This window comes from Myotis daubentonii, chromosome X (assembly GCF_963259705.1).
Source record: "Myotis daubentonii chromosome X, mMyoDau2.1, whole genome shotgun sequence".
NCBI lineage: Eukaryota > Metazoa > Chordata > Mammalia > Chiroptera > Vespertilionidae > Myotis > Myotis daubentonii.
The window spans coordinates 98,521,296-98,546,675 of record NC_081861.1 but is presented as its reverse complement, the minus strand read 5'-3'; the positions used below and the strand labels follow the sequence as shown (position 1 = coordinate 98,546,675).

Genomic DNA, 25,380 nt, shown 5'->3' with positions numbered 1-25,380 from the left:
TTTCCTCCTAGTTGTAGGACTTCCACTCAGCCAGCGTTCCTGTGGTTCTGGGTGATGTCCCTTCCGTTTTTTGGTTTCACTTTTGAGGTAGTTGTTCAAAGCAGCAAACTCCGGCGTTAACCTATGCCGCCATCTTGGTTCTCTTATCCACTTGATTTTTAGATTCACTTGTTGATAGATGCATATTTGTTGTTCATAATTAGTATCTTTACCTTTTTCTTCTTCTTCCTCTTCTTAATGGATACCTTTCAGCATTTTATATAATACTGGTTTGGTGGTGATGAACTCCTTTAGCTTTTCCTTATCTGTGAAGCTCTTTATCTGACCTTCAGTTCTGAATGATAGCTTTGCTGGATAAAGTAATCTTGGTTGTAGGTTTTTGGCATTCATCACTTTGAATATTTCTTGCCACTCCCTTCTGGCCTGCAAAGTTTCTGTTGAGAAATCAGCTGACATTCGTATGGGTACTCCCATGTAGGTAACTGACTTTCTTTCTCTTGCTGCTTTTAAGATTCTCTCTTTGTCTTTTGCTCTTGGCATTTTAATTATGATGTGTCTTGGTGTGGTCCTCTTTGGATTCCTTTTGTTTGGGGTTCTCTGCACTTCCTGGACTTGTAAGTCTATTTCTTTCACCAGGTAGGGGAAGTTTTCTGTCATTATTTCTTCAAATAGGTTTTCAATATCTTGCTCTCTCTCATCTTCTGGCACCCCTATAATTCTGATGTTGGTACACTTGAAGCTGTCCCAGAGGCTCCTTACACTATCTTCATATTTTCAGATTCTTTTTTCATTTTGCTTTTCTGGTTGGGTGTTTTTTGCTTCTTCGCATTTCAAATCTTTGCCTTGATTCTTGCGATCCTCTGGTCTGCTGTTGGGAATCTGTATAATATTCATTATACCAGTCCGTGTATGCTTAATTTCTAGTTGATTCTTTATCATAACTTCGAGGGTCTCATTATATTTCTTGTAGATCTCAATAACTTTATCGGCGGCTTCTAGACAGTTCTTGAGAGACCTTAAAAATGTGGTTAATGGGGGGGATGAGGACACATTTGTAATACCTTAACTAATAATAAAAAATAAATAAATAGTTTCTTAGAACCTGTTTCATTTTTCTGTAAAATGTCTCCAATTGTGTTTTAATGCCTTATTTTTATACATGAAGTTCTTGTTCACTATAAGTACCAACAAACAAAAAATAAAAATAACCATAACACAAAAAAAAGTGTGGTTCTGAACTCAATATCCTCCATTGACAGTTTTGTCCTGTTTCTTTGTCTCCGCATTTTTTATGCTTTCTTGGTGCACCCCCTAGTGGTCTTTGTGCGCAGTCTTGTAGTTAAGCCTTGATTGTTGTACTTAATACTAGGGGATTTGACCTCCAGGCCAACTGGCTGTGAGAATCAGCTGTGTCTGCAGTAGGAAAACTTCTGTCCTCTAGGGAGGTGCTAATCTAGCCTTTGCCTGAGGCTATATGGCAAATGGCTCTGTGCAGGGCTTGGGCGGGGCGGGTCGCACGGGATCAACAGAGCAGGTGGAGGGAGCAGTTATGGCTGCTCTCAGTCCCGTCCCCAGAGACTCTGCCTCTCAGAGTCCCAGCACCCACTGCAAACCTCGGAGAGAAAGCTGCCCTCGTGTTCTGACCGATGTCAGACAGTCCCGCTTCTCCCATTTGAGTCTGGGTCCCTAGAGACTTGCCCAGAACTGGAGCTCAGAATCTGAGACTCCCTCCTGATTGAAAACAACAACCGCGCCCTCAGCTACCAGCCTGCTCTGCGCGTACCTCTGCACCTTTGTATTTTCCGCACTGCGCCTCCTCTGAGTCTCATATGCTGTTCTCTTTCCTTCTAGTTGAAGAGTTTCCCCTCAGCCAGTCTTCCTGTGGTTCTGGGCCATGTCCGTTCCATCTTTTAGTTGTATTTTTGAAGTGGTTGTTCGAGGCAGCTAACTCCGGTGTTTACCTATGCCGCCATCTTGGTTTCCTCCAGAGAAAGTCTTTAACCACAGTCTATGGCTAGGTCTCCAGGGACAGGTTTAAGGCAGGGATTAAGCTCTCTGCTGGAGACTATCTTGAAATGTTACCCCACTATGTCCAGACCCTCTACTCTTAACAAGCTGAGGGGCTGCTGAAAACTTCTGCTGACTTCAGAGGCTTTATTTTCAGGTTTTTGCCTCCCAATTCTCTTCTTGAGGTTACAGAGGCCAGACCCAAAAGGTTAGTAGGTACCCACTAGGGTGAGCATCTAGTGTGCCTTGTGTGGCCTGCAGCTTAGTCTAAGGAAGATTAGTCTAACGGAGAACAAGGGTTCTTCTTTGATCAAAACTTCTGCCCTATCACCTTCAGGCTCCAGTTATATTATTACCCTCACTCCCCTTACCTCTGACATACAGAAAACCAGGGAGCACAGACCCATGATCCTGTCCTCATGACTCACATTTTCTTTTGAGTTAACTGGTGGCAATAATAGAAGTCCCTTTGTGTTTGCTTTTCTTTCTTTTTCTTTTTTCTTTTTTTTTAGTGTAAGATTGTCTTCACAGTGAAATTCAGGAAACCTCTCTGTAGGAGTAGCCACAGTGGAATGACAAAAACCCTGAGCAGGAATTCTGGGAAAGTGGTTTCTAGTTCTTTGGTTAATCTCTCTCCACCCACTCACCCCTGCCTTCTCTCTGAGATTCATTAGTCTGTTCTATGCTTCTATATCTCTGGATCTATTTTGTTCATTGGTTTATTTTGTTCAATAAAGTCCACATATGAGTGAGATCATGTGATAGTTGTCTTTCTCTGACTGGCTTATTTCACTTAACATAATACTGTCCAGGTTCCTCCATGCTGTCTCAAAGGATAAGAGATCCTTCTTTTTTATAGCTGCATAGTATTCCATTGTGTAAATGTACCACAGCTTTTTCTCCACTCATCTACTGATGAACACTTGGGCTGTTTCCAAATCTTAGCTATTGTAAATTGTACTGCTATGAACATAAGGATACATATATTCTTTCTAATTAGTGTTTCAGGATTCTTAGCACATATTCCTAGAAGTGGGATCACTGGGTCAAATGGAAGCTCCATGTTTAATTTTTGTGTGTGTGTGTGTGTGTTTTGGTTTTTTAAATTTAATTTAATTTTATTTTTAATTAAATCTTTATTGTTCAGATTATTAGAGTTGTTCCTCTTTTTTTCCACAATAGCTCCCCTCCACCTGGTTCCCACCCCACCCTCTGCCCTTACCCCCCTACACTGTCCTCATCCATAGGTTTACGATTTTTGTCCAGTCTCTTCCTGCACCCCCCACACCCCTTTCCCCCCGAGAATTGTCAGTCCACTCCCTTTCTATGCCCCTGATTCTATTATATTCACCAGTTTATTCTGTTCATCAGATTTTTTTATTCACTTGATATTTAGATTCACTTGATTTTTAGATTCACTTGTTGATAGATATGTACTTGTTGTTCATAATTTGTATCTTTACCTTTTTCTTCTTCCTCCTCTTCTTAAAGGATACCTTTCAGCATTTCATATAATACTGGTTTGGTGGTGATGAACTCCTTTAGCTTTTTCTTATCTGTGAAGCTCTTTATCTGACCTTCAATTCTGAATGATAGCTTTGCTGGGTAATCTTGATTGTAGGTTCTTGGCATTCATCACTTTGAATATTTCTTGCCACTCCCTTCTGGCCTGTATAGTTTCTGTTGAGAAAGCAGCTGACAATTTTATGGGTACTCCCTTGTAGGTAACTAACTGTTTTTCTCTTGCTGCTTTTAAGATTCTCTCTTTGTCTTTTGCTCTTGGCATTTTAATTATGATGTGTCTTGGTGTGGTCCTCTTTGGATTCCTTTTGTTTGGAGTTCTTTGCGCTTCCTGGACTTGTAAGTCTATTTCTTTCACCAGGTAGGGGAAGTTTTCTGTCATTATTTCTTCAAATAGGTTTTCAATATCTTGCTCTCTCTCATCTTCTGGCACCCCTATAATTCTGATGTTGGTACACTTGAAGCTGTCCCAGAGGCTCCTTACACTATCTTCGTATTTTTGGATTCTTTTTTCTTTTTGCTTTTCTGGTTGGGTATTTTTTGCTTCTTTATATTTCAAATCTTTGACCTGATTTTTGCAATCCTCTAGTATGCTGTTGGAACTCTGTATAATATTCTTTATTTCAGCCAGTGTATGCTTAATTTCTATTTGGTCCTTTTTCATATCTTCGAGGGTCTCACATGATTTATTGAGGGTCTCACTAAATTTATCGGCGGTTTCTAGAAAATTCTTGAAAAACCTTATAAGTGTGGTTTTGAACTCTATATCCAGTAGTTTTCTTTCCTCCATTTCTGTCATTTTTGACCTGTTTCTTTGTCTCTGCATTTTGGCTGCTTCTCTGTGTTGATAGGGTGGCTTTGTGTGCTAGGTGTCCTATAGGGCCCAGTAGCTCAGCCTCCCCACTTACCTGAGGTGGACACTCTTGGTGCACCCCTTTGTGGGCTTTGTGCACAGTCTTGTTGTAGTTAATCCTTGATTGTAGTTGGTATCACTGGGAGGAATTGACTTCCAGGCTAATTGGCTGTGAGAATTAGCTGTGTCTATGGTGGGAGAACTTCTGTGCTGGAGACACCCTTATGGGGCAAGACTTGCTTCAGTGGGGCTTTGGTGCTCACTGAGTCTGCCCCCTGAGTGTGTCCCTTATGGATCTGAGGAGTTGTAATCTGGATGGTCCCACTCTGACCACTGGGTACACTGGCTCTTGGATCTCTAAGGAGGTGCTAATTTAGCCTCTGCCTGAGGCTACCCAGCAGGAGCTATGGAGAGATCTGCAGATTCCTCTTCTTTGTTTGGGACTTGGAGGTGCCCAGATGAGGCCCAGCTGTGAAGCAATGCAAGCTGCTGTGGGTCCTTGGGCCTTCTTTTGGATGTTCTGGGTCTCTCTGACCCAGCTGCAGTTTGTTAAGGTAATTTTAGATTGCAAAGAGCCAGGTCATTCATATGCAAAAGCCTCTGCACACAGCTTGTGTGGGGCAGGGTCTCAGGGAATCAACAGGGCGGAGCAAACAACTATTGCTGATCCTCAGTCCTGCTCTAAGAGGGCCCGGGTTTCAGTGTCCCGAGGTAATCGCTGCAAGCACCTCTGAGAGAAAGCCGCCTTCGAGTTCCGACTGATGCCAGACAGTCCAGTTTCTCCTTGTAGAGTCTGGGTCCCCAGAGACTCGCCCAGAACTGGAGTTCAGAGCAGTCAGGAGCTTGTGTCTCCCTCCCGATTGAAAAAGACAACCGTGTCCTCAGTTGCCAGCCCTTTCCTTGTGCGCCTCTGTACCTCTGCACTTCACTTCCGCACCTCCTTTGAGTCTCAGTGTGCTTTTCTGTTTCCTTCTAGTTGTAGAATTTCCACTCAGCCAGCCTTCCTGTGGTTCTGGATGATGTCGGTTTTGTCTTTATTTGTATTTTTGAAGTGGTTGTGCGAGGCAGCAATTTCACATGTTTACCTATGGCATCTTGGTTTCTCCTCCATGTTTAATATTTTGAGCAAACTCCATACTGTTTTCCATAGTGGCTGTGCCAATCTGCATTCCCATCAGCAGTGTACTAGGGTCCCCTTTTCTCCACATCCTCGCCAGCACTTGTCATTTGTTGATGGTAGCCATTCTGACATGTGTGAGGTGATACCTCATTGTCATTTTAATTTGCATCTCTCTGATGGTTAGTGACTTTGAGCATTTTTTCATTTTCTCTTGGCCATCTGTATGTCTACTTTGGTGAAGTGTCTATTTAGGTCCTCTGCCCATTTTTAAATTGGATTGTTTGTCTTACTTTGTTAAATTGTATGAGTACCTTACATATTTTGGATATTAACCCCTTATCAGATGTATCATTGGCAAATATGTTCTCCCATGCAGTGGGCTTTCTTGTTGTTTTGTTGATGGTTTCTTTTGCTTTGTAGAAGATTTTTATTTTGATGTAGTCCCATTTGTTTATTTTTTCCTTAGTTTCCCTTGCCCTAGGAGAAGTATCAGCAACCATTGCTATGAGAGATGTCTGAGATGGTTTCTTCTAGGATTTTTATGGTTTCACAACTTACATTTAAGTCTTTTATCCATCTTGAGTTTATTCTTGAGTATGGTGTCATTGGTGGTCTAGTTTCATTTTTTTTTTTCATATACCTGTCCAAATTTCCCAACACCATTTATTAAAGAGAATTCATTCCCTATGTTGTACTTTACATCCCCGTGGCTATTTTGTAACTGCCAATTTGTACTTCTTAATCTCTTTTCTTTAACAAATATTTTTGTTCAATATTTGGGCCTATGGGCTAAGCCCTGAAGATACTAAATTGACATAACCCCTGACTGACATGATATGCAAGAGACACTGGCTTATTTACTTTGAAAAAACCTTCCCAATAGTGTTTATTAAAGAGAACTCATAGGCTATGGAATGTGGCCCTGAAGTCCCATCCCTTTCCTCAGTTTCTTCCCTTGGTGCTTTCTTCCAAAAAATCCTGTTCAGATTTGGCCCCACTCTGCTCAGGACCTCCAGGCTGCCTGGCCTTTGCTAACATGATTAAGGCCAAGCTTTCTAGTATAGACTTTAAGGCCCTCCACCTACTTACCTTCCCAGTTTCTTGCCTACTCTTCACTCTGTCAGCCTCATTCACCCTGGAGTAGGCCTGCATGTCTGCTTCTATGCAGGCCATTGCATCTCTGCCTCCTCTGAGGCATCACACATCTCTACCTAGGACATTTTGGTACTCTTACCCCCATTCCCACAGTCTCCCTTTTTCAGAATCTGTCTTATCCTTAGAGATCAGCGCAAATACCACTGAACTGTGGTATTTTATTTCCACAAAAGTTTTTTTCTGTTCTACTACAGCACTTCTCAGGATGTTTTTCTTTTATATAACAGTTTTCTATTATTCAGTAAGTGTGTTGGGGTCAGGAATTTGTCCTACACCTCTATTCTAACTCATAGTTCCTTAAACATAGGGTTCCATTAATACTGGGTAAACGAAAATTTATAGGAAGCTCTTTAATCTGGGATCCTTGGGTCTCCATGGGATCTATGGATATAATATGAAGTGTGAAGGATATTAACCTCTTATCAGATGTATCTGATTTGGAAGAAGAAAAATTACATATTGGTTTTCAATAACTTCTCACTGATGAAATGTAGCCCTTCTTTCAATTGTGAATGTAGGACAAAAAAAGTAGTAATGGCAATATCTGTGACTTTGTCACCAATGGAAATCAAAGGTACTTTTATATCACAATTTAGTTATTGTAGCTTTCTCAAAATATTATGTATGCTCAACACAAAGTTGAAATTATAGCAGTAATAACTAATAAGGTCAAGTCCTAGGTAATTACTTAAAATTATAATAAAGCACATAGTAAGTTTTGATAACTATTTCAATATAATTGGCTTCTTTTTATATACTTTATTTCATGTATTTACAAATATTCTGAGAAGGGTTCCATAGAATTCACCATACTGCCAAGAATGGCCCATGTCACAAAAAAGGTCAAGATGTAAAATGTTCCCACTTCTGAATCTGTATGCTATGCTATATGTGTCTCTTATATCCCCTTTCTTAGTATTGTTCACTTAGCCAACATCTTGTGTGTTAACATAGCCTTGGGTATTGGAGTGGTAACTCTAAGTAAGACAGAAACCTTGAGGTGAGAATGAAGTCTAGTGTACTAAAAGACTCACTATCCCATTTCTGCTTTTTCCTATTCCCTCAATCATTGGTGTTTTGAGGTCTCTCCTGACCCAGCTCAATGGTGATTTGAGGCTAGATGTTGAGGCCAAATTTCAGCACATTGGGCCTCATTCCCCCTACCTTATGAGGCCCTATTCTAAGGAGGTCACTGGATTGACAAGAAGCCTAGGGTAACACTGAGTCTAGGTGGCTAACCTTGCCCATTGCCTCCCACTAGGGTACTTGCCTTAACTTGTTCCTGCCTTCAGGGCCTTTCCTGTCCCATTGTCATTCCTGAAATAGATTTCCTCCCTGGCTCCCTGGTGAGATTTATTTACAAAGTTGTTCCCCAGGCCTGGTCCTCATTGAATTGTTTAGCTAGCAAAATGGCTGTCTGGCCTCCACTTCCCCCACTAACTGACCCCTGGGCTCAGGAAAGACCTAGAGGTGTCAAAGACTGATAAGGCTTAATGTGTTACCCATTCCATGGGGATTTGCATATTTGACAATTCTACTTTTAGTCTCTCCCCCCCCCCCCCCGCAATAGTATAAATAGTAAGTCAGCATCCTAGAAAATGTAGAACACACTCATAAGATCACCATCCTAAAACCAAGCCTAATTAACACTTGGACATGATTCCAATCATCTCTCTATGCATAGTTTTTACAAAATTGAGCTCATGCAATCTTGGTACTTACCCTTCCTCACTTCATATTACTGAGGTATTTTCTCTGGGTATAAAATACTCTTCATAAACATTTTATAAGATTATACTAGAGGCCCTATGCACAAAGATTTGTGCAAGAATAGGCCTTCCTTCCCCTGGCTGTTGGCACTGCCTTAGAGCCGCCTTTCTTCCTTCACTCCGGCCCGGAGCCGCCTTTCTGCCTTCGCTCTGGCCCGGAGCCGCCTTCCGCCTTCGTGCACTGCTCAGAGGCCTGGAGCGTCCTGGCCCAGCCACCACCATCTTTGTCGCATCAATTTGCATATTCCTTATTGGCTGTGGGTGCCACCATCTTTGTCGTGAAGTGATGGTGAATTTGCACATTCTGTCTTTATTAGATAGGATAACAAGCTATCTTGTGGTTGTGCCATATAGAGTACTTAAGTAAAATGTCCAACAATTTTAAAAAGATCTTTGATTTCTTTTAGTGAGAGACATTTTACATTTTTATGTAAGAAGTGTGTAGCATATTGGCTTAAATTTGAGGTTTGGACCTCAATCTTAATTCAAACCATGTCTTCCTCACTAGTAATGTGACTTTAGACAAATATCTACTTCTTCATCCTCAATGTGGAGATGATACTTTCTACTACACAGGGTGATTGTTTTTTTGTTTGTTTTTAAAATATATTTTATTTACTTTTTTACAGAGAGGAAGGGAGAGGGATATAGAGAGTTAGAAACATTGATGAGAGAGAAACATTGATCACCTGCCTCCTGCACACCTCCTACTGGGGATGTGCCCACAACCAAGGTACATTCCTCTATCTCCTGTGAACATGTTTCCCTCTTTCCAGTATTTGTCAACATTTCTCTATTCTCTGTGAAAGTACGTCTTCCTCTCCCTTTATCCTGTGGCACTTTTCTATTCTCTGTGAATGTATGCCTTTTGGTGGCTCTAAGCCCTCACCTATGCGTTCTTCCCCCATAGACCCTCTTTATTCCTAAGATTCTCTAAACCTGCTTCTTTTGTCCCTAGAATTCTTTTCACTGTGAAATCCTGCGAATGGCTGCCTGTTTTTGTTTTTAAAATCTGGGCCTCTCTCTGTTCCTTTTCTGTCTGCTGACTTGGCTTTGGTAGCACCTCTTTAATACACCTACCTCTGCTGAGGCTTCTTTCCTGTCTTGCACCTAAGGAGATCAGTGAGACATAAATACAAGAAGTATTAACAATGCAAGTTAGTATCAGTACCAAAATGGTCCTTGGATATCGCCTAGTGTTTGTGACTGATCTTTATCTCCATTTATGCCCTAGAACAGATGAGGTGAACTAAAGTCCAGGAAGGGCATAAGATATATGCAAGGTTATAGATTAAGTCAGTTGTAGTGCTAGGCTTGGAATGCAGTGTTCTTTATCCTGTCCTTAATTTCGTGTTGCAAAGACCAATGGTTCAGAAAATCCAGGCTGTAAATCAGAGGTGTAAAGAGGATGCTGCAGACTAGAGTAGGTGCTGCAGACTAGAGTAGGCTTCCTGGAAGAAACACAGTCAGCACTTGCTTCCTCTTGATAGTAAGCTATAAATTTGTTTGCCCCTTGGTAAGCACTGCTCTGTTGCTATGTTGTTTTGTCTTTAGTAGTAAGCTGGTTGGAAGCAGGGGCTGTGTTATTGTTTGTTTCCTCCAATATTCTCCTTTCCTTGTCACCAATATCTAAATTGCTCAGGTTCTGCCCGGCTGGTGTAGCCAGTGGTTGAGTGTTGACCCAAGAACCAAGAGGTCATTGGTTCAATTCCTGGTCAGGGCATATGCTAGGGTTGCGAGATCAATCCCCAGTAGGGGGCATGAAGGAGGCAGCCGATTAACGATGTTCCTCTCTCATCGATGTTTCTATCTTTCTCTTCTTTCCTCTCTCTTTCTAAAAATCAATAAAAACATATTTCAAGTAAAATACATTGCTCAGGTTCTTAGCACCTAGTTCCCTCTTCTGTGGTTGAGCAGATATACTTGTCCCAGGCTCTGCTGAGCACAGACCCAGACAACTAACTTGCCTCCTTTGATCCATCCTAGATCAATGTACGTGTGACCACCATGGATGCAGAACTGGAGTTTGCCATCCAGCCCAATACCACCGGCAAGCAGTTGTTTGACCAGGTAAGGGATGAACCTGTTGCCCTTAAGCCTCTTTCACTTCTCTTAATTGCTCCCACCACAATGCCTGCTTCTTGAGAATTTCTTTTCCTACTCACTCCTCTAAGATAGGTCAAGACAAAGGCTAACCCTGGCCTTAATAATAAGAAGACAAAGTTTAACTTTGCCAACCTGCACCTTGGATGGCTCCGATTAATTCTATCCTTGATCATGAACATGGCAGAATGGAGAAGCAAGTGGGGTATTATTCTGTGCTAGATGCTCTAAAAATGTGGGAAGATGGTTTGGGGGCAGGTACTGGGTGAAAAAGGTGAAGGGATAAAGTAGAAATTTGGCCCTAGCTGGTCTGGCTCAGTGAATAGAGCGTTGGCCTGTGGACTGAAGGGTCCTGGGTTCAGTTCTGGCCAAGGGCACATACCTGGGTTGTGGGCTCGATCCTCAGTGGGGAGGAGCGTGCAGGAGGCAGCCAATCGGTGATTCTCTCTCATCATTGATGTTTCTATCTCTCTCTCCCTCTTCCTTCCTCTCTGAAATCAATAAAGAAATATATTTTAAAAAATTGGTAGTTACAAAATAGTCACAGGGATGTAAAGTACAGCATGGGAAATATAGTCAATATTATTGTATTAACTATACATGATGTCAGGTAGGTAGGTGGGAACTTGAAATATCAAGGGAACATTTTGTAAAGTATATAATTATCTAACCACTATGTCATACAACTGAAACTAATACAAAATAATTTGAATGTAAACTACAATTGAAAAATGAAATTAAGAAAATAAATATGTTAGCACACTCTGAAGAATGTAAGTGATCTGTTCTCCATTTTAATGATGAGGCTAAGAAATTAAATAACTTAATTGCATCCAGCTGGTATCTGGCTGGGATTAAACCCCACAGTCTTGGTACTGCACCACATGGCTTCTGTCACATATTCATTGTTGTTTCCTTGTACACAGAAACTAACTTCTTATTGCTGAGGTTGTATGCTCTATGTACATTTCTCTCAAAGGAATATTGGGATTTATAACACTCTTGAAGATGATGAATGCAATAGGAGGGTGTTTCATCTCCTGTAGTTATGCCATGGAGATGATATTGATGTGGTTATTCCTGTTTCCAATCCAAGTGGTATCCCTTTGCTGAAAATCATTATTATCAGAAGGGATGTACTATATAATAGCCAGGTGGGGGCCACAGAATCTTTCAACATTCAAAGACTCTCCAAGGACCAAGGGAAATGTCTCATCTGTGACCAGACTTTCAGGACTGAAAATGTGGTTCCCATTTCCAGTGGCTGGGATAAGCTATTATTCCTTTTCTTCACCAGCCTCTGGTAAGGTGGTGGTCTGATATTGTCCAGGATGTTAGGATTATATATTACCTTGATGCATTTTCCAAGCACTCTTGTTTCCCTTTTTCCTTTGCCCTCAGAGTCCCTCTATAGTCTGAGAACTTCCCTAGAGTTGGGAAGGTAAAGAAGAAAGACAAAATATGTTATATTTAAATGAGATAAATCTATTCCTATGATATCTCTGAGTGGTGAAGGGAAAGACAAGGAGAGGATAGTGATGGTAAGGGGCTGTTTTCTATCAAGCTCTCCTTGTAAAAGGAAGGAAGGGATGGCTGGAAATCTGAGGAAACCTTGGTTGGGCATGCCCCTTCAAGTCCCTGATGTCACATGGTAGACTGAAAAAAATTATTGTTTATGATGAATACAGATGAAAGATAATGTTTGTTCAGGGCTTACTTTATGCCAGGTACTGTGATAGACATTTTGTATACTATATCATTTGACTATCACAAAGCCCCTGAGTATAGAAATTAGTACTGGCCCCATTTTACAGATGAGGAAACAGAATCTTCATTTTCCTAGCTAGGCCTTGTGGAAATTATTGAACCTCTCCTGGTTGGTATTTTCATCCCCCCACCCCCCCAAAAAAGGTGGTCTAATACCTAACTAAAAGGCTTTTTGAGGTTATGAAAAGAGTATATTATTTATATCTCACTTGTTAGCCAAAAATTTGTTATAGTAGTTTATAATGATACACAAAATTCAAAAGGATAAATTAGAAATAGCTGAGAAAAACAATAAGGAAATACAAATAGGGAAGAGAGAGTGAGAGAGGAAGGGAGAGACACATTGATTTGTTGTTCTATTTATTTATGTATTCATTGGTTGATTCTTGTATGTGCCCTGGCTGGGGATCGAACCTGCAGCCTTGGTGTATCGGGATGGTGTTCTAACCAGCTGAACTAACCCAGCAAGGGTTAGCAGAGATGTAATAAATGATAACTCCCAAATGCCATGAAACTTCTTGTCTTGTTAATCACATAGAGTTGGGGCTTGAAGATCCTCAGAGTATATAACTTTGAATTTAGCTGTAATTTGCTTCTTCTTTGGAGTTTTGTTTTGTTTTGAATAGTGAAGGGTCATCATTAATATTTAATTTGTAAAATTACAAACTAGTCTGAGGAACATTTAAACACACATTTACTACAATTAAAGTAATATGCTGACATTCACATAGCTTACAAGTGATTACAGTGCTAGTCTGGAATGACTGAATGCATTTTGATTATGTTAAAGCTTTTCGTTCTCCCCTTATATGAAGGTTTTATATTGGAGAACTTTTAAAGGAACAATCTGGTGAAATTGAAAGGGAACTGGATATAAAGTTAGAAATATTGGGCCCTAGGGCTGGCTCTACTGCTAGTTCTCCTGATACCTTACACAAACCTCTTCCTTCTTTGGGCCTCAGTTTACCCATCTGTACAATGTCTAACTGATCTCTCAAGTCTGGTTATCCTTCAAAAATTTATCTCCAGCATTTGTTTCTGCATTCCATATCTTTCCCATTTCTAACCCACTGTTTGGAGTTCATATGGCCCCTTTCTATAAAAAAAGAGGGGAATGCCTTGCTTGAGTATGCTTAGCAGTTGGCATATGTGTGGGGGGAGGGGAAGTTACCTGGAATGTGGAATATTTCTTCCTGAACAGGCTTCTTAATATCTCTGGAACAAAAGGGAGAAAGTGCCCATACACTAGAAGGCTGTTTGGACCTTTGCTTCAGAAAGCAATATCATTCTGAGCAGCTGCTATAGAGGGGAGAGTATCAGTCAGTGTGGATTTTATGGTGTAGCTGGGAACCAGAGGCTTCTTCAGACTTTACCCAGACTTCTTCCCAGAGCCCTGGTTTTATACCCTACCCTTCTCAAGCCATTGCCTGCCCTCAACACTGGAGGCTTTGTTCATTTGCATTGGAGGGAAGATAGTTGTGGAGGGTGAGAAAGGCATAATTTAGAGCCTAGGGCAGGAAAATCCTTAAGCAAAAAAGTTTATTAATTTCAGAAAAGCGACAAGACCAGCAATTCTTTGTTTACAAGTAGTGTTGGTTTGGTTTGTGTACTGTGGGTGTGGTTCTGAGGGAAGCCCAGCTGGTAAGGAGCCCTGGCCAGATTGATATGCTAGTTCTGAAAGATACTACTTCCCAAAGAAAGCCTTTGAGAGACTTGAATCTTTCATACTGGTTGAGGAAAGGAAAGGCAGAAAACCAAGAAGTTTATGACTTCCCATCTGGAAGATCAGTGATGTTTTGAGAAATGTCATTTACTGAGCACCTACTATGGAGTAGCCCTGGCTAAGTGCTTTAATTCTCACAATGATCTTTCCTAAGATAAGTGAAGAACACGCTCTATGTTATTTAGTCTATAAGTTGTTATATGGAGTTCCAAAAATAAAGATTTGACTGCAATATTTAAACTTTTCCTCACTACACTACTCTGCTTAGGGTAAATGAGGCTGTGTGGCTTGGAGAACAATCAAGAGAAGATGTATTCTCTTGTTGGGGTCTCTGAGGATCTCTCTTAGGAAGGAGAGGGGCAGTCGTTCTGTGAGATCAGAAGGAAATCCATAGGTGAAAACTACAAGGAAACCCTGGCTGATGTAGCTCAGTTGGTTGGAGTGTTGCCCCATACACCAAAATGTGGTGGGTTTGATTCCCTTAGGGTACATACCCAGGTTGCAGTTTTGATTCCTGGTCAGGGCATGTGTGGGAAGCAACTGATTGGTGTTTCTCTCTTCTCTCTTCTCTCTTCTCTCTTCTCTCTTCTCTCTCTCTTCTCTCTTCTCTCTTCTCTCTTCTCTCTTCTCTCTTCTCTCTTCTCTCTTCTCTCTTCTCTCTTCTCTCTTCTCTCTTCTCTCTTCTCTCTTCTCTCTTCTCTCTTCTCTCTTCTCTCTCTCTCTCTCTCTCTCTCTCTCTCTCTCTCTCTCTCTCTCTCTCTCTCCTCTCTAAAATCTATTTAAAAAATCTTCCAGGAAAAAGATTTGAACTCAGAGAAGGAATTGAGCATCTGACACCTTTGGGGCTAAGGCAAGTCTAGGCAGGAATCCACAGAAGTATGTGTTCACAGGCTATTAGGGGTATACTCTCTTCCCACTAAATTGATGAGGAATACGGAAATTCATTCTGTCTGGCCTTGAGACCTATTCAAGGAGGCCCTCCCTATGGAACTGGGCCTAAGAGGAAGGAGTTGGACCCTTGGGAGGGTTGACAAAAGCTCTAGGGCCATCCTGGAACCAAGCGATTATCTAGCTGATGATCAGAGAGGAAGCCAACTGGAGAGGAAGCACCTTGTTGGTACCAGCAATAAACAACTGGCAATTATGGGAAGCCATACCTTGAGGAGGCCCAAGGACTGCTGAGAAATGGTATTGAGGTTCATAGCTCTTCCACTTTACCTTTGTTTTTTCTCACAGGTAAGAAGGGGAGAGAACATGTTTTACAACAGCATTCTGTCACTTAACTCCCTGTCTAAAGCCTAGAGTTCTTCAGATGGTTCTTGATTACCTAGGTGACACTAGGGGGCAGTGCCGCCACCATGAATTCCACTTTGAGAAACCTCTGCTTGGCTCCTTCCCAGCCAGGGGCTCTAGCTCTACCACTAGTCTAACTTTTTTTTTTTTTTAAGAATGCTATTGTCATATATATAATTTGTTTCAGAGAGGAAGGGAAAGGGAGAGAGAGATAGAAACATCAATGATGAGAGAGAACCATTGATCTCGCTTTCTGCATGTCCCCCTACCAGGGATCAAGCCCGCAACCTGGGCATGTGCCCTCACCGGGAATCAAACCATGACCTCCTGGTTCATAGATCGAAGCTCAACCATGGAGCCACACCAGCTGGTCCTCTAGTCTAACTTTACCTACCCTCTTCCCTCAAGATTGTAAGCTCTTGAAAAGATGTGAGACCTCAGAGCATCCATTCATTCATCTATTCATTGGCTTACTCAATAATGACTGAAAGTCTACTGTGTATCAGGAAAGATCTCTACACCCATCAAACACTCTCTGCCCTTAAGGGAAATAAATGTAACTCTGCCCCACTTAGAATGAAGGAAACACTTTTGAAGCTCAGGTTGTATATAGAGATGGTGTATAGAGCATGGGATTCGCTGTTGGCCTTGGGTTCAAATTCTGTTCTTATTTCAGTGATTTTCAACCTTTTTCATCTCAGGCACACATTAACTCATTACTAAAATTCTGCAGCACAGCAAAAAAAAAAATTAACCCCCCCCCCCCCCGCACACATTATATTTTTTGCCAATCTGATAAAAAAAAAAATAGGTGTAGTTTCTTGTTGTTTTGTTTTTAAATATATTTTTATTGATTTCAGGGAAGAAGAGAGAGGGAGAGGGAAATAGAAACACCAATTATGAGAAAGAATCAATGACTGGCTGCCTCCTGCACGCCCTTACTGGGGATTGAGCCTGAAACCCAGGCATGTGCCCTTGACCAGAATCAAACCTGGATCTTTCAGTCTACAGGCCAATGTTCTATCCACTGAGCCAAACCAGCTAGGGCAAAAATAGGTATAGCTTTGATTCATTCACACGAGATGGCTATTGTTGTGTTGGCTGTTGTCATTTTTTAAAATTTGACAATCTAAGGGAAAAGCGGTCAGTGCCCCTGACCAGTCAGGTTTGCATGTTTTAAAAATTCTTGCAGCACACTGGTTGAAAATTGCTGCTCTATTTAGCTGTGTGAACTTGGATGGCTCATTTAACCCCTTAGGACTTTACTTTCCTCAGTAAAATGGTAATCACACTAATCTCAGATATTTTTGTGGTTTATTTAATCCCCAAATAAGCAAAGTACCTGGTGCATATCAGGCATTCTAATGTTGGTTATTCTTATTCCGGGCTAAATAAGTAGGTGAAAATTGCCCTGGAAGATCATATAAGAGAGCCATGAAACCAGGTAGCTTTTCTGACTCAGTAAAGTCATTAAGATTTGTGGACTCTACATTGAAGGCAGCAGCCCTTTCTTTTTTTTCTTGCATTTTATTTTATAAAATAACGGATACCTATTATTACAATTGTAATGTCTCCATCTTTTAGATAAGTAACTGAGGCTTAGAGAGGGGGGAAAAAAGGCCTGTTTAAGGTCAGATAGCTAGGAAGTAGTATAATGCCTTGAATCAAGCCACATACCATTTTCAGTTTCCCAGTGCCTTTTGTCAGCTGTGTCCTCTGTGGCCTCCTTTTTCTTTGCCTGTTCCCATTGTGAGGGGAGGAAAGTTTGGTCCCTAAACTTAGAACTCTAGCCGAGTATGTTTTGTGGTATAGAGCAGGTAGCCATTTGAGCACAGGCAGTGTGGAGTAGCATAAGTTAATGGCAGTAACCCCTCCTGAAACTTTACAGTTGTGCATTGATTTGCTTTTAGGTGGGTGGTTGATGTAGCTGCTGCCAAGCCTGTAATGGGATCTCAATGGGCTTCAGGTGTTTGGGCATTGACGCAGTTTTACAAATAATTCTTCACACACCTTTCCTCTTGAAGCTTCAGCCTTGCTTTCTGACCCTGCTCTGGGCTTCTGAAGTGGCTGATTCTGTCACTAATTTGTTTAATTAGATAGATGCATTGGGTATATGGGGAGGAGGTGCTCTGGGCTTCAGAACTGACCTGATCTCCCCTTTCCTCCACAGACCTCAGATATAGGCAGCCTTCACATAAGAAAGAGAGGCAAAAGGGGGTTCTTTCTTACATCCAAAGACTTCAGGTAATTAGGGAAGATTTTCTCAGAGGTAAAATCTCTTCCCCTCACTGGGTCCCAGTTTTCCAGTTTATGCTGCTTGAACCCTATAGTATACAGTGGTCGGCAAACTGCGGCTCTCGAGCCACATGCGGCTCTTTGGCCCCTTGAGTGTGGCCACGAAGTTTCAATCGCACTGTACATGCGCGCCCGCTTGTGGTATTTTGTGGAAGAGCCACACTCAAGGGGCCGCAGTTTGCCGACCACTGCTATAGTACTCCAGAGTCTCTTTGAGGGATTTGTATTGTAGGGCTGAATATAATTCACAACCCGTGTCTTACAAACTGAAACCCTAGTCCCTATAGTATATGTGTCAGAATCTAGGAGGTACACATTGCTGTGGGATGAATGGGATTTGGTATCTGGAAGCAGCAATTGTACTTATAGATGCTATCTATTTCATTTTTAAAACATCATTATTTAAACAGTAGACTGTAAAATTTACAACAAATGATTATGACTAAACCTGAGGCTTTAAAGAAATTCTGGCTTGCAACCATCTATTTATATCATCCCCTGCTTTGCTCCTTCCTTTTGTCCCTGGGTATGTGCATCCTTTATTTATTTACTTTTTTGTGTGTGGTTCCATTTAGTCTTTAATATGGCAGGGAAGATAGGTAGGTAGGTAAATAAATGATCAACTTGGACAGATAGTGATATTCATGTAGATGGTTTGAGTATATATTTTATATGTTCTCTCAAATAATTTTCTCTCCCTCTCCCCCATTAAATAATTTTAGAGAATGAGAAAGGAGCTAAGGAAACAGAGGTACACTGAAATTTAGAAACTTGCTCAAATTCATATAGCTAGTAAGCAGTGGAGCCAAGATTCAAGCCAGATGGTCTACTTTCAAATTCTGTGCTCATAATCACTATGCTATGTATGATACCTCTCACAGTATGTATATCTGATCAAACTTTATGACCATTCAAATAAGTAGAAGTTCTCAAATTCATCACTACTGCACTCATAGTCTACTTCTTGGCTGATATTTCCTTCCATGGTATATATCACATAGTATTAACACTATTAATAGTTATCACTGTTTTATGCAGTGAAAAAAGATTATACACACACACATAGAGACACAAAGAACAAAGTGTTATCTTTGGAGAAGGTACGAGATGGCACACATAAACAGAATTCAAGTGAGATATCCACAGGCAGCTTAATAATATGTAAGGTAATGTCATGCCTCAGTACATGATCTACAAATCAGTTCCTAGAGGTGTTTGGTGCAATAATAAACACAACACCTTCCTTCTACTATGTTTACTTAAAAAAGAAAACATTAATCCATTATTTATTAACATTATCCAGATTTTTATTAACTTAAATTGACATTGTTAATTTAGTATGACAAGTCCTTAGTATATATGCCTTTATTTGGTGAAACCCTACAGGTTCTTCTCAATACCACAGGATCATGAAGACTTACAGTTATCGGTGTTTTGTAACAATTAAGATAATGTTCAAATAATTAAGTTACTTCACTGAATTATTTAAAAGAATATTCTGAGAAGTGTTTGAAAGCTTTGTTTATAAATAGTGATTGATATATTTAGTTAGGAATTTGGTGTTGAAAATAAACACTTCTTATATAAAACATTGTTTTAATACGTTGCTCTACTAATAAGGCTAGTTATTAGATATACTATTTCTAACGCTAAAGAATAAAGCTTTATCTTCAGATTTATTTTATTCATAGGACTCATATTAATGAAGAATGTTATATCCAACAAAAATAAACTGGCATATTGCAAATGGCATTCTGTAAAAGTGAAAAAGGAGGCTGCAACAAAAGAAACTAGATAACTGCATTACACATTCTTTATACAAACAGCCCATTCTCAATAGAATTAAATGCAGATCAAATGGATTTAAAAGTTTTTATGCCTATATGGCAATTATAATTTTCACCCATTAATGAGAAGAGGAACAAAAATAATACAGAACACAGTATTTTTAATGATTATAGAACATTTAAAACCTTCAGCCATCCACTGGATTCTCAGATCAGATTGGCAACTGAAATTTCACATCCACCTGGGTTTGTTTGGCTAAGTTCACTATTTTAGAGAGCTTTACAACCATTTTAGCAGCTTCATCCAAGTCATCACAAGCAAGAATTTTAAGTCCACTGTCAGTTATCAGTGCCCTAGCATCATCCACTTGTGTACCTTGTAACCGTACCACAATAGGTATTTTAATTTCCAAATCTTTTACTGCCATGACTATACCCTGTGCAATAACATCATACCTCATGATTTCTCCAAAAATGTTGACCAGAATAGCTGGTACCTTTTTGTCTGAAGTGATAAGCTTAAATGGTTTTGTTACTCGATGGACTGTGGCACCACCACCAACATCAAGAAAGTTGGCTGGAATCCCTCCATTAAGGTTTATTATATCCATTGTGGCCATAGCCAAACCAGCACCATTTACTAGACAACCTATATTCCCATCTAAGCCAATGTAGTTGATATCTGCCTTAGCTGCATCTTTGTCCCTTTCATCTTCCTGAGTCCAGTCCTGGAGATCAAAGATTTTCTTCTGGTGATAAGCTGAATTAGAATCAAAATTGATCTTCGCATCCATACACAGCACAGCTCCATCTGAATCCTCTACCATAGGATTTATTTCTACCATGGTTATATCATATTTCAGAAAAAGGTTGTAAAGCTGGATCATGTTTTCTGCTACAGAATCCACAACATTAGGTGCAAATGCCATCTTCTGTGCAAGCTGGTAAGCTGGTTCCTTTTTGATGCCTTCTACAATATCAATAGGTTCTTTAACTATGGCTTCAGGAGTCTCTGCAGGAACATCTTCAATGTTGACACCACCTTGAGAACTTCCTATTAATACAGGACCTTGAAATGACCTTTCCATTGTTATTGCAAAGTATGTAGTATTCTCTCCTGGGATATCTTTGCTCACAAACCAACACTTGATTGCAAATTCTGCCCTTTTCTCCTGTTTGCTTGGTAAATAACTTTTCCCCAATCATTTGTGAGGAAACAGCTTTTGCTTCTTCTGGAGAGAAAACTATCTTCACTCCTCCTTTGAGACCACTTTCAATGTTTCTTTTCCTCTACCACCAGCTAAAACCTGTGCCTTTATCACAACATCTTTTGAAACTAATTTTTTTGGCAATTGCATAAGCTTCATCTGGTGACTTAGCCACATGTCCTTTGGGAATAGCGATTCCAGCTTCTTGCAAAAATTCCATTCTATATAATAAAGAGGTAATATGCAAATTGACCCTCACTCCCTCACACTGCCACAAGATGGCTGCGCCCACAGCAGAGGTGGGGTTCCCGTAACAAGCCATAATGAGCGATCAACAGGGACCTGAGGCGGTGTGGCACTGGGCCAGGCTGGGGGACCTGATACCACGCCCCCCACCTGGCAGGGCTTGATGGGGACCTGAGGCCGCGCCCCCCGCCCTGGGCCGGGGGACCTGAGGCCATGCCTCCCACCCAGTGGGGCTTGATGGGGGACCTAATGCTGTGCCCCCCTATCCGGTGGGGCTTCATGGGGGTGGTGCCAGCGGGTTTGGATCTCGGCCAGTGGGGGTGGGGCTAGCTGGTTCTGGGCCTCATGCAATTTTTTAAAAAATATATTTTATTGATTTTTTACAGAGAGGAAGGGAGAGGGATAGAGAGTTAGAAACATCGATGAGAGAGAAACATCGATCAGCTGCCTCTTGCACACTCCCCACTGGATATGTGCCCGCAACCAAGGTACATGCCCTTGACTGGAATCGAACCTGGGACCCTTGAGTCCGCAGGCTGACACTCTATCCACTAAGCCAAACCGGTCAGGGCAAGTCTCACGCAATTTTGAGTTGCACGTGGGTGGGCAGGGACTTGATTCTGGGTCCCGTGGTGTGCCCCAGACTCTGACAGGAGGAAGATTTTCATATACATTTTACTAATTTTCTTTCATCTCTGACACTTCTATTATAGAGAAAGGGCAAATAGCAATATTAAAATATTTCCTCTAATTAATTCCCTTTTAATGTGCATGAATTGCATGCACCGGGCCACTAGTACTCATATATTCATGTAGTGAGAAATTCCTTTGTTGTTGTTGCTGTACTTGGAGTCCATGGTTGTTAAACAATCTAGAACTTCCCAGAACCTGAGCGGTGGCCCGCAGCACCGTCCAGGGTGGGTGGCTCTTAAGGGTGGTGGCAGCCATCAGCTGGCTGGAGAATATGGAGGCTGCCATTTCTGAGTCCGACCCTGACCCCTCGCGCCTGCACAGACACAGCTAGCATCCTTTATTTTAATGCTGCTTAAAGCTTTATTGCATGGCATCTTTGAGAAATACTAGCTCAGGCCAGATGAGCTGGCAGTCTGGGGTCAAAGGGAGCCAAGAAAGATTTTTTTTCCTCAGGGGTGGAGCCACTTCTCAGAGTAGAAGGGTAGGATCCTAGTTACAGATATTATTCCTGGAACCAGGATCTAGATATGCTCTCCCACTAGGAAATGAGGTTTCTCTTTCCTCTGAAGTGGGCATCTCATCTGAAAGTAAGCAAAGCTTGGCCTCATTTCCAAGTCTTGAGATTTCCTTATAGCCTGCGGTCCAAGGGTCATCTGTTTTATACTTTTGTTATTTTTTTTAGCCTTAATTATGATTTAAGACCATATTTCCTGCCCTCCCCCCCCCCCCCCCGCCTTACTACCTCACTTTGGGACTTCAGTAGGCTGAGAGACATTGCTCATCTCTTCAAGCCCTGGAGCCTAAAGAAGTAGAAAATTTATATACATCTCATTTCTCTGTGTTCATAAGGGAAGACACTGCTTACATAGATTAAAAATTCTCTACTGATTCTGAAATCTATTTTGTTTTTGGACTATTCTAGGTGCGTTCTTTTTTTTATTTTCTTGTTTAAAGTATTACAAATAGTAGTACACATGTCTCTTTTATAGCACTTTAGTTATTTGTCCAACTTTTCCTCAGAGATACTGCAGATCCTGGAACTATTTGGGCACCCATAATCTGCCTCTCATCACAGTTTTACCCATCTCACTAGTGAACCAGACAACATGATGCAAAAAGAGGCTAAAGAGTTCACTCCTGGGACTAGTTGTGTAGTCTGTACCTGCCAAACTCCCTTTTAATTCTGGGGTCTCTGAGCCTCTACAATGGGGCTATTGACACAGGCAAAGGCCAGTTGCTGCTCTGTTCCATGTCTTCTCCCTGCTCCCCCCACCTAGTATCCTGGCCCTATTTGTTGATCCTCAGCATTTTTGGTAGGTCTCTTTCTCTCATGGGGCTGAATTGTTCCTTGGAACTTACTTCTCACTGATTGTATCTGGACACACTATTCTTCTGCAACCATGTGGAAAATAATTGGAATTGTTAATTGATCCCTATTATACCTAGGATGAGATAAGAGGTGCTTTAAACAATCTTTCCTGTCCACACACTATCCCTCTATCCTCTGCAAAAATAAAAAGCCAATGTCACATTTCAACATGAACATTTTGTACTCTCCATCTAAAACCTGATGGCAGTTCTTACTGCTTATTGACTTAGAATTGAATCCTTGCCATTGAATCCTGCAAGTCTTTTGATCTTGCCTTATACCCCCTACCCCCAATTTATCTTTTCTAAACATGTCCCTAGTTACACAAGTCAGCAAGAGGTAAATGGGATTGTATTTCTTAGTCATTTATGAAAACCTGATTAATCTATACTAATAAAGAGCTAATACGCTAATGAATGGTTGATACACCATAAGGGGTAAAGACCAGGTCATTAGCATATTAGCTGGGGCATTGCTCCGGAGACCAGACAGGGTGGAAGCAGGGAGGCGCCAGGAGGAGACGGGACCATCTTGTGCCAGGGAGGGCAGGGGTGAGAACCCAACGCCCCACCACAAGTCCTTTGCCACCCACCACTCACACTCTGAGTGCCACGTGGCCCACCTGCCAGGGGAAGGAGCACAGCGCGCAGCAGGCAGGAGGCTTCCATGCTCTCTTCCGGCGCCATGAAGGGGCGGAGCCGCCCCATTGCTGTAGAGACAGGCAAAAGCGGGGAGGCACCCAGAGAAGGCGGGACTAGCCCGAGGCCACTAGAGGGACTGAGGGCGGGGCTCGAAGTGGCCAGAGGGTTTGGGGACTGGGCCAGGCACGCTGGAGCTCTGCAGACAGGTTTGAGTGTCAAGGCCGGGCTGTAGGTGGGTGGGCCAGGGCGCTCTGCTGGGCTCCTAGTAGAATGATAAAGCTCAAGAGAAGAAAGAGGCCATTTAAGCCACACAACTTGTTGATGGGGAAGCAGGATTGATTGGGAAGCTGAGGCTAGAGAAGGAAAGAAGGAAATGCGCTGCCTTGAGATCACACAGCATAGTAGAGACACAAGTGAGATTTTCAGGTTTTCTGACATCTGATTTAAGATACGAAAGGTAAGATCATCAACTTTCACTGCCCCAGTGAACAGTGAAGGTTGATGACATGGGAATGTGGCTTTTCTCCAAAGTGGTTGTTGACTGAGCCTGGTGGGAAAGCCAGAAACCATATCTATACACAGAGGTGGTCAAATTTCATTATCTGGCTGGGATATATGGACTAAAAGAGAGATAAAGCAGTTAGTCACTTGAGAACCCTAGGGCTCCTAAGTTCCTATGAGCCTTTGGCATTAAGAGAAAGCATAGTAGAGCCAGGAGGTGTTGTTCAGTGGTTGAGTGTTGACCTATGAACCAGGAGGTCAAGGTTCCATTCCCTGTCCCAGCACATGCCCAGGTTTTGGGTTGGATCCCCAGTAGGGGGAGTGTTAGAGGCAGCTGATCAATGATTCTTTCTCATCATTGATGTTTCTATATCTCTCTCACTCTCCCTTCCTCTCTAAAATCAATAAAAACATATATATATATATATATATATATATATATATATATATATATATATATATATATATATTTAAAAGAGAAAGCATAGTAGAGAAGAATGGTATAGGTTTTAGAGTCATACACATCAGGATTCTAGTCTAGGCTCTACGGTTTTAGAAAGATTGCCTCTAAATCTTAGCTTCCTCATTTATAAAATGGAGATAATAGCTATTGCAGGGTTTTTCAGTGGCACATAATAGGTACTTAATACATATGAGCTACTTTTTCCTTGGGGCCTCTGAAGCTGTAGTTTGTAAGCTCTGAGAGTGACTGGGGGACCTGGATTTGGAGGCATAGTAGAAACTTTGTGGATACAGTGGAGGTGTATGTGTGTGTTTTGAGGGGGAAATAGTGATTTATTCACAGGGAAGGACATCAGCAACACTGTGTCCTTGTTCCCTGTTTGTATCTCCAAGTAAGTTTTTTCATCTCACCCTTCCACCTCTACTGCTTTCAACCCTTCCCCTGCCCTTGCCAAAAATAAAAAAAAAATAAAGAAAACTGCCGGATGCCAGCAAGACCTCATTAGGATGTGGCTCAGCTTCATTGCCTTCACCCCCAGTGATAGGCATGCTGGTGTGCAGCTGCCTGCCAGAACCATTAACATGCTAATATCAGGGACTTGAAAACAGATCTCACATGTCTTCTCCTGGCTGACTTCCCTTTCCTTCCCACTGCTCAGCCCAGAGGCCCAGAACATCAGGGGGTTCCTCAGCTACTATATTGAGGTACTCACCCTGTTTCCACCCTCAGTCCCACTCTTAAACTGTGTGAGTGGTAATGTAAATCATGGCTGGGCTCTAATTAGGGCTGGAAAGAAGCATCTCAGCCCCCAGACACAGCACAACTTTTGGGTGTATAGATATCACAGTCCCTGCTTTGTCTCCTCA

At 41.6% G+C, this 25,380-nt stretch overlaps 1 protein-coding gene and 1 pseudogene across 1 annotated transcript in view; one reads left to right on the top strand and one right to left on the bottom strand.

Annotated features, from left to right (window-relative positions):
* MSN (moesin) overlaps window positions 1–25,380 on the top strand; it is an 89,951-nt gene that overhangs the window by 49,798 nt on the left and 14,773 nt on the right. The window contains exon 2 of the mRNA XM_059679543.1: window positions 10,412–10,495. Coding sequence (XP_059535526.1) covers window positions 10,412–10,495 — 84 coding nt within the window. The remainder of the gene's footprint in view (window positions 1–10,411; window positions 10,496–25,380) is intronic.
* Window positions 18,889–21,844, bottom strand: LOC132225238 (succinate--CoA ligase [ADP-forming] subunit beta, mitochondrial-like; annotated as a pseudogene).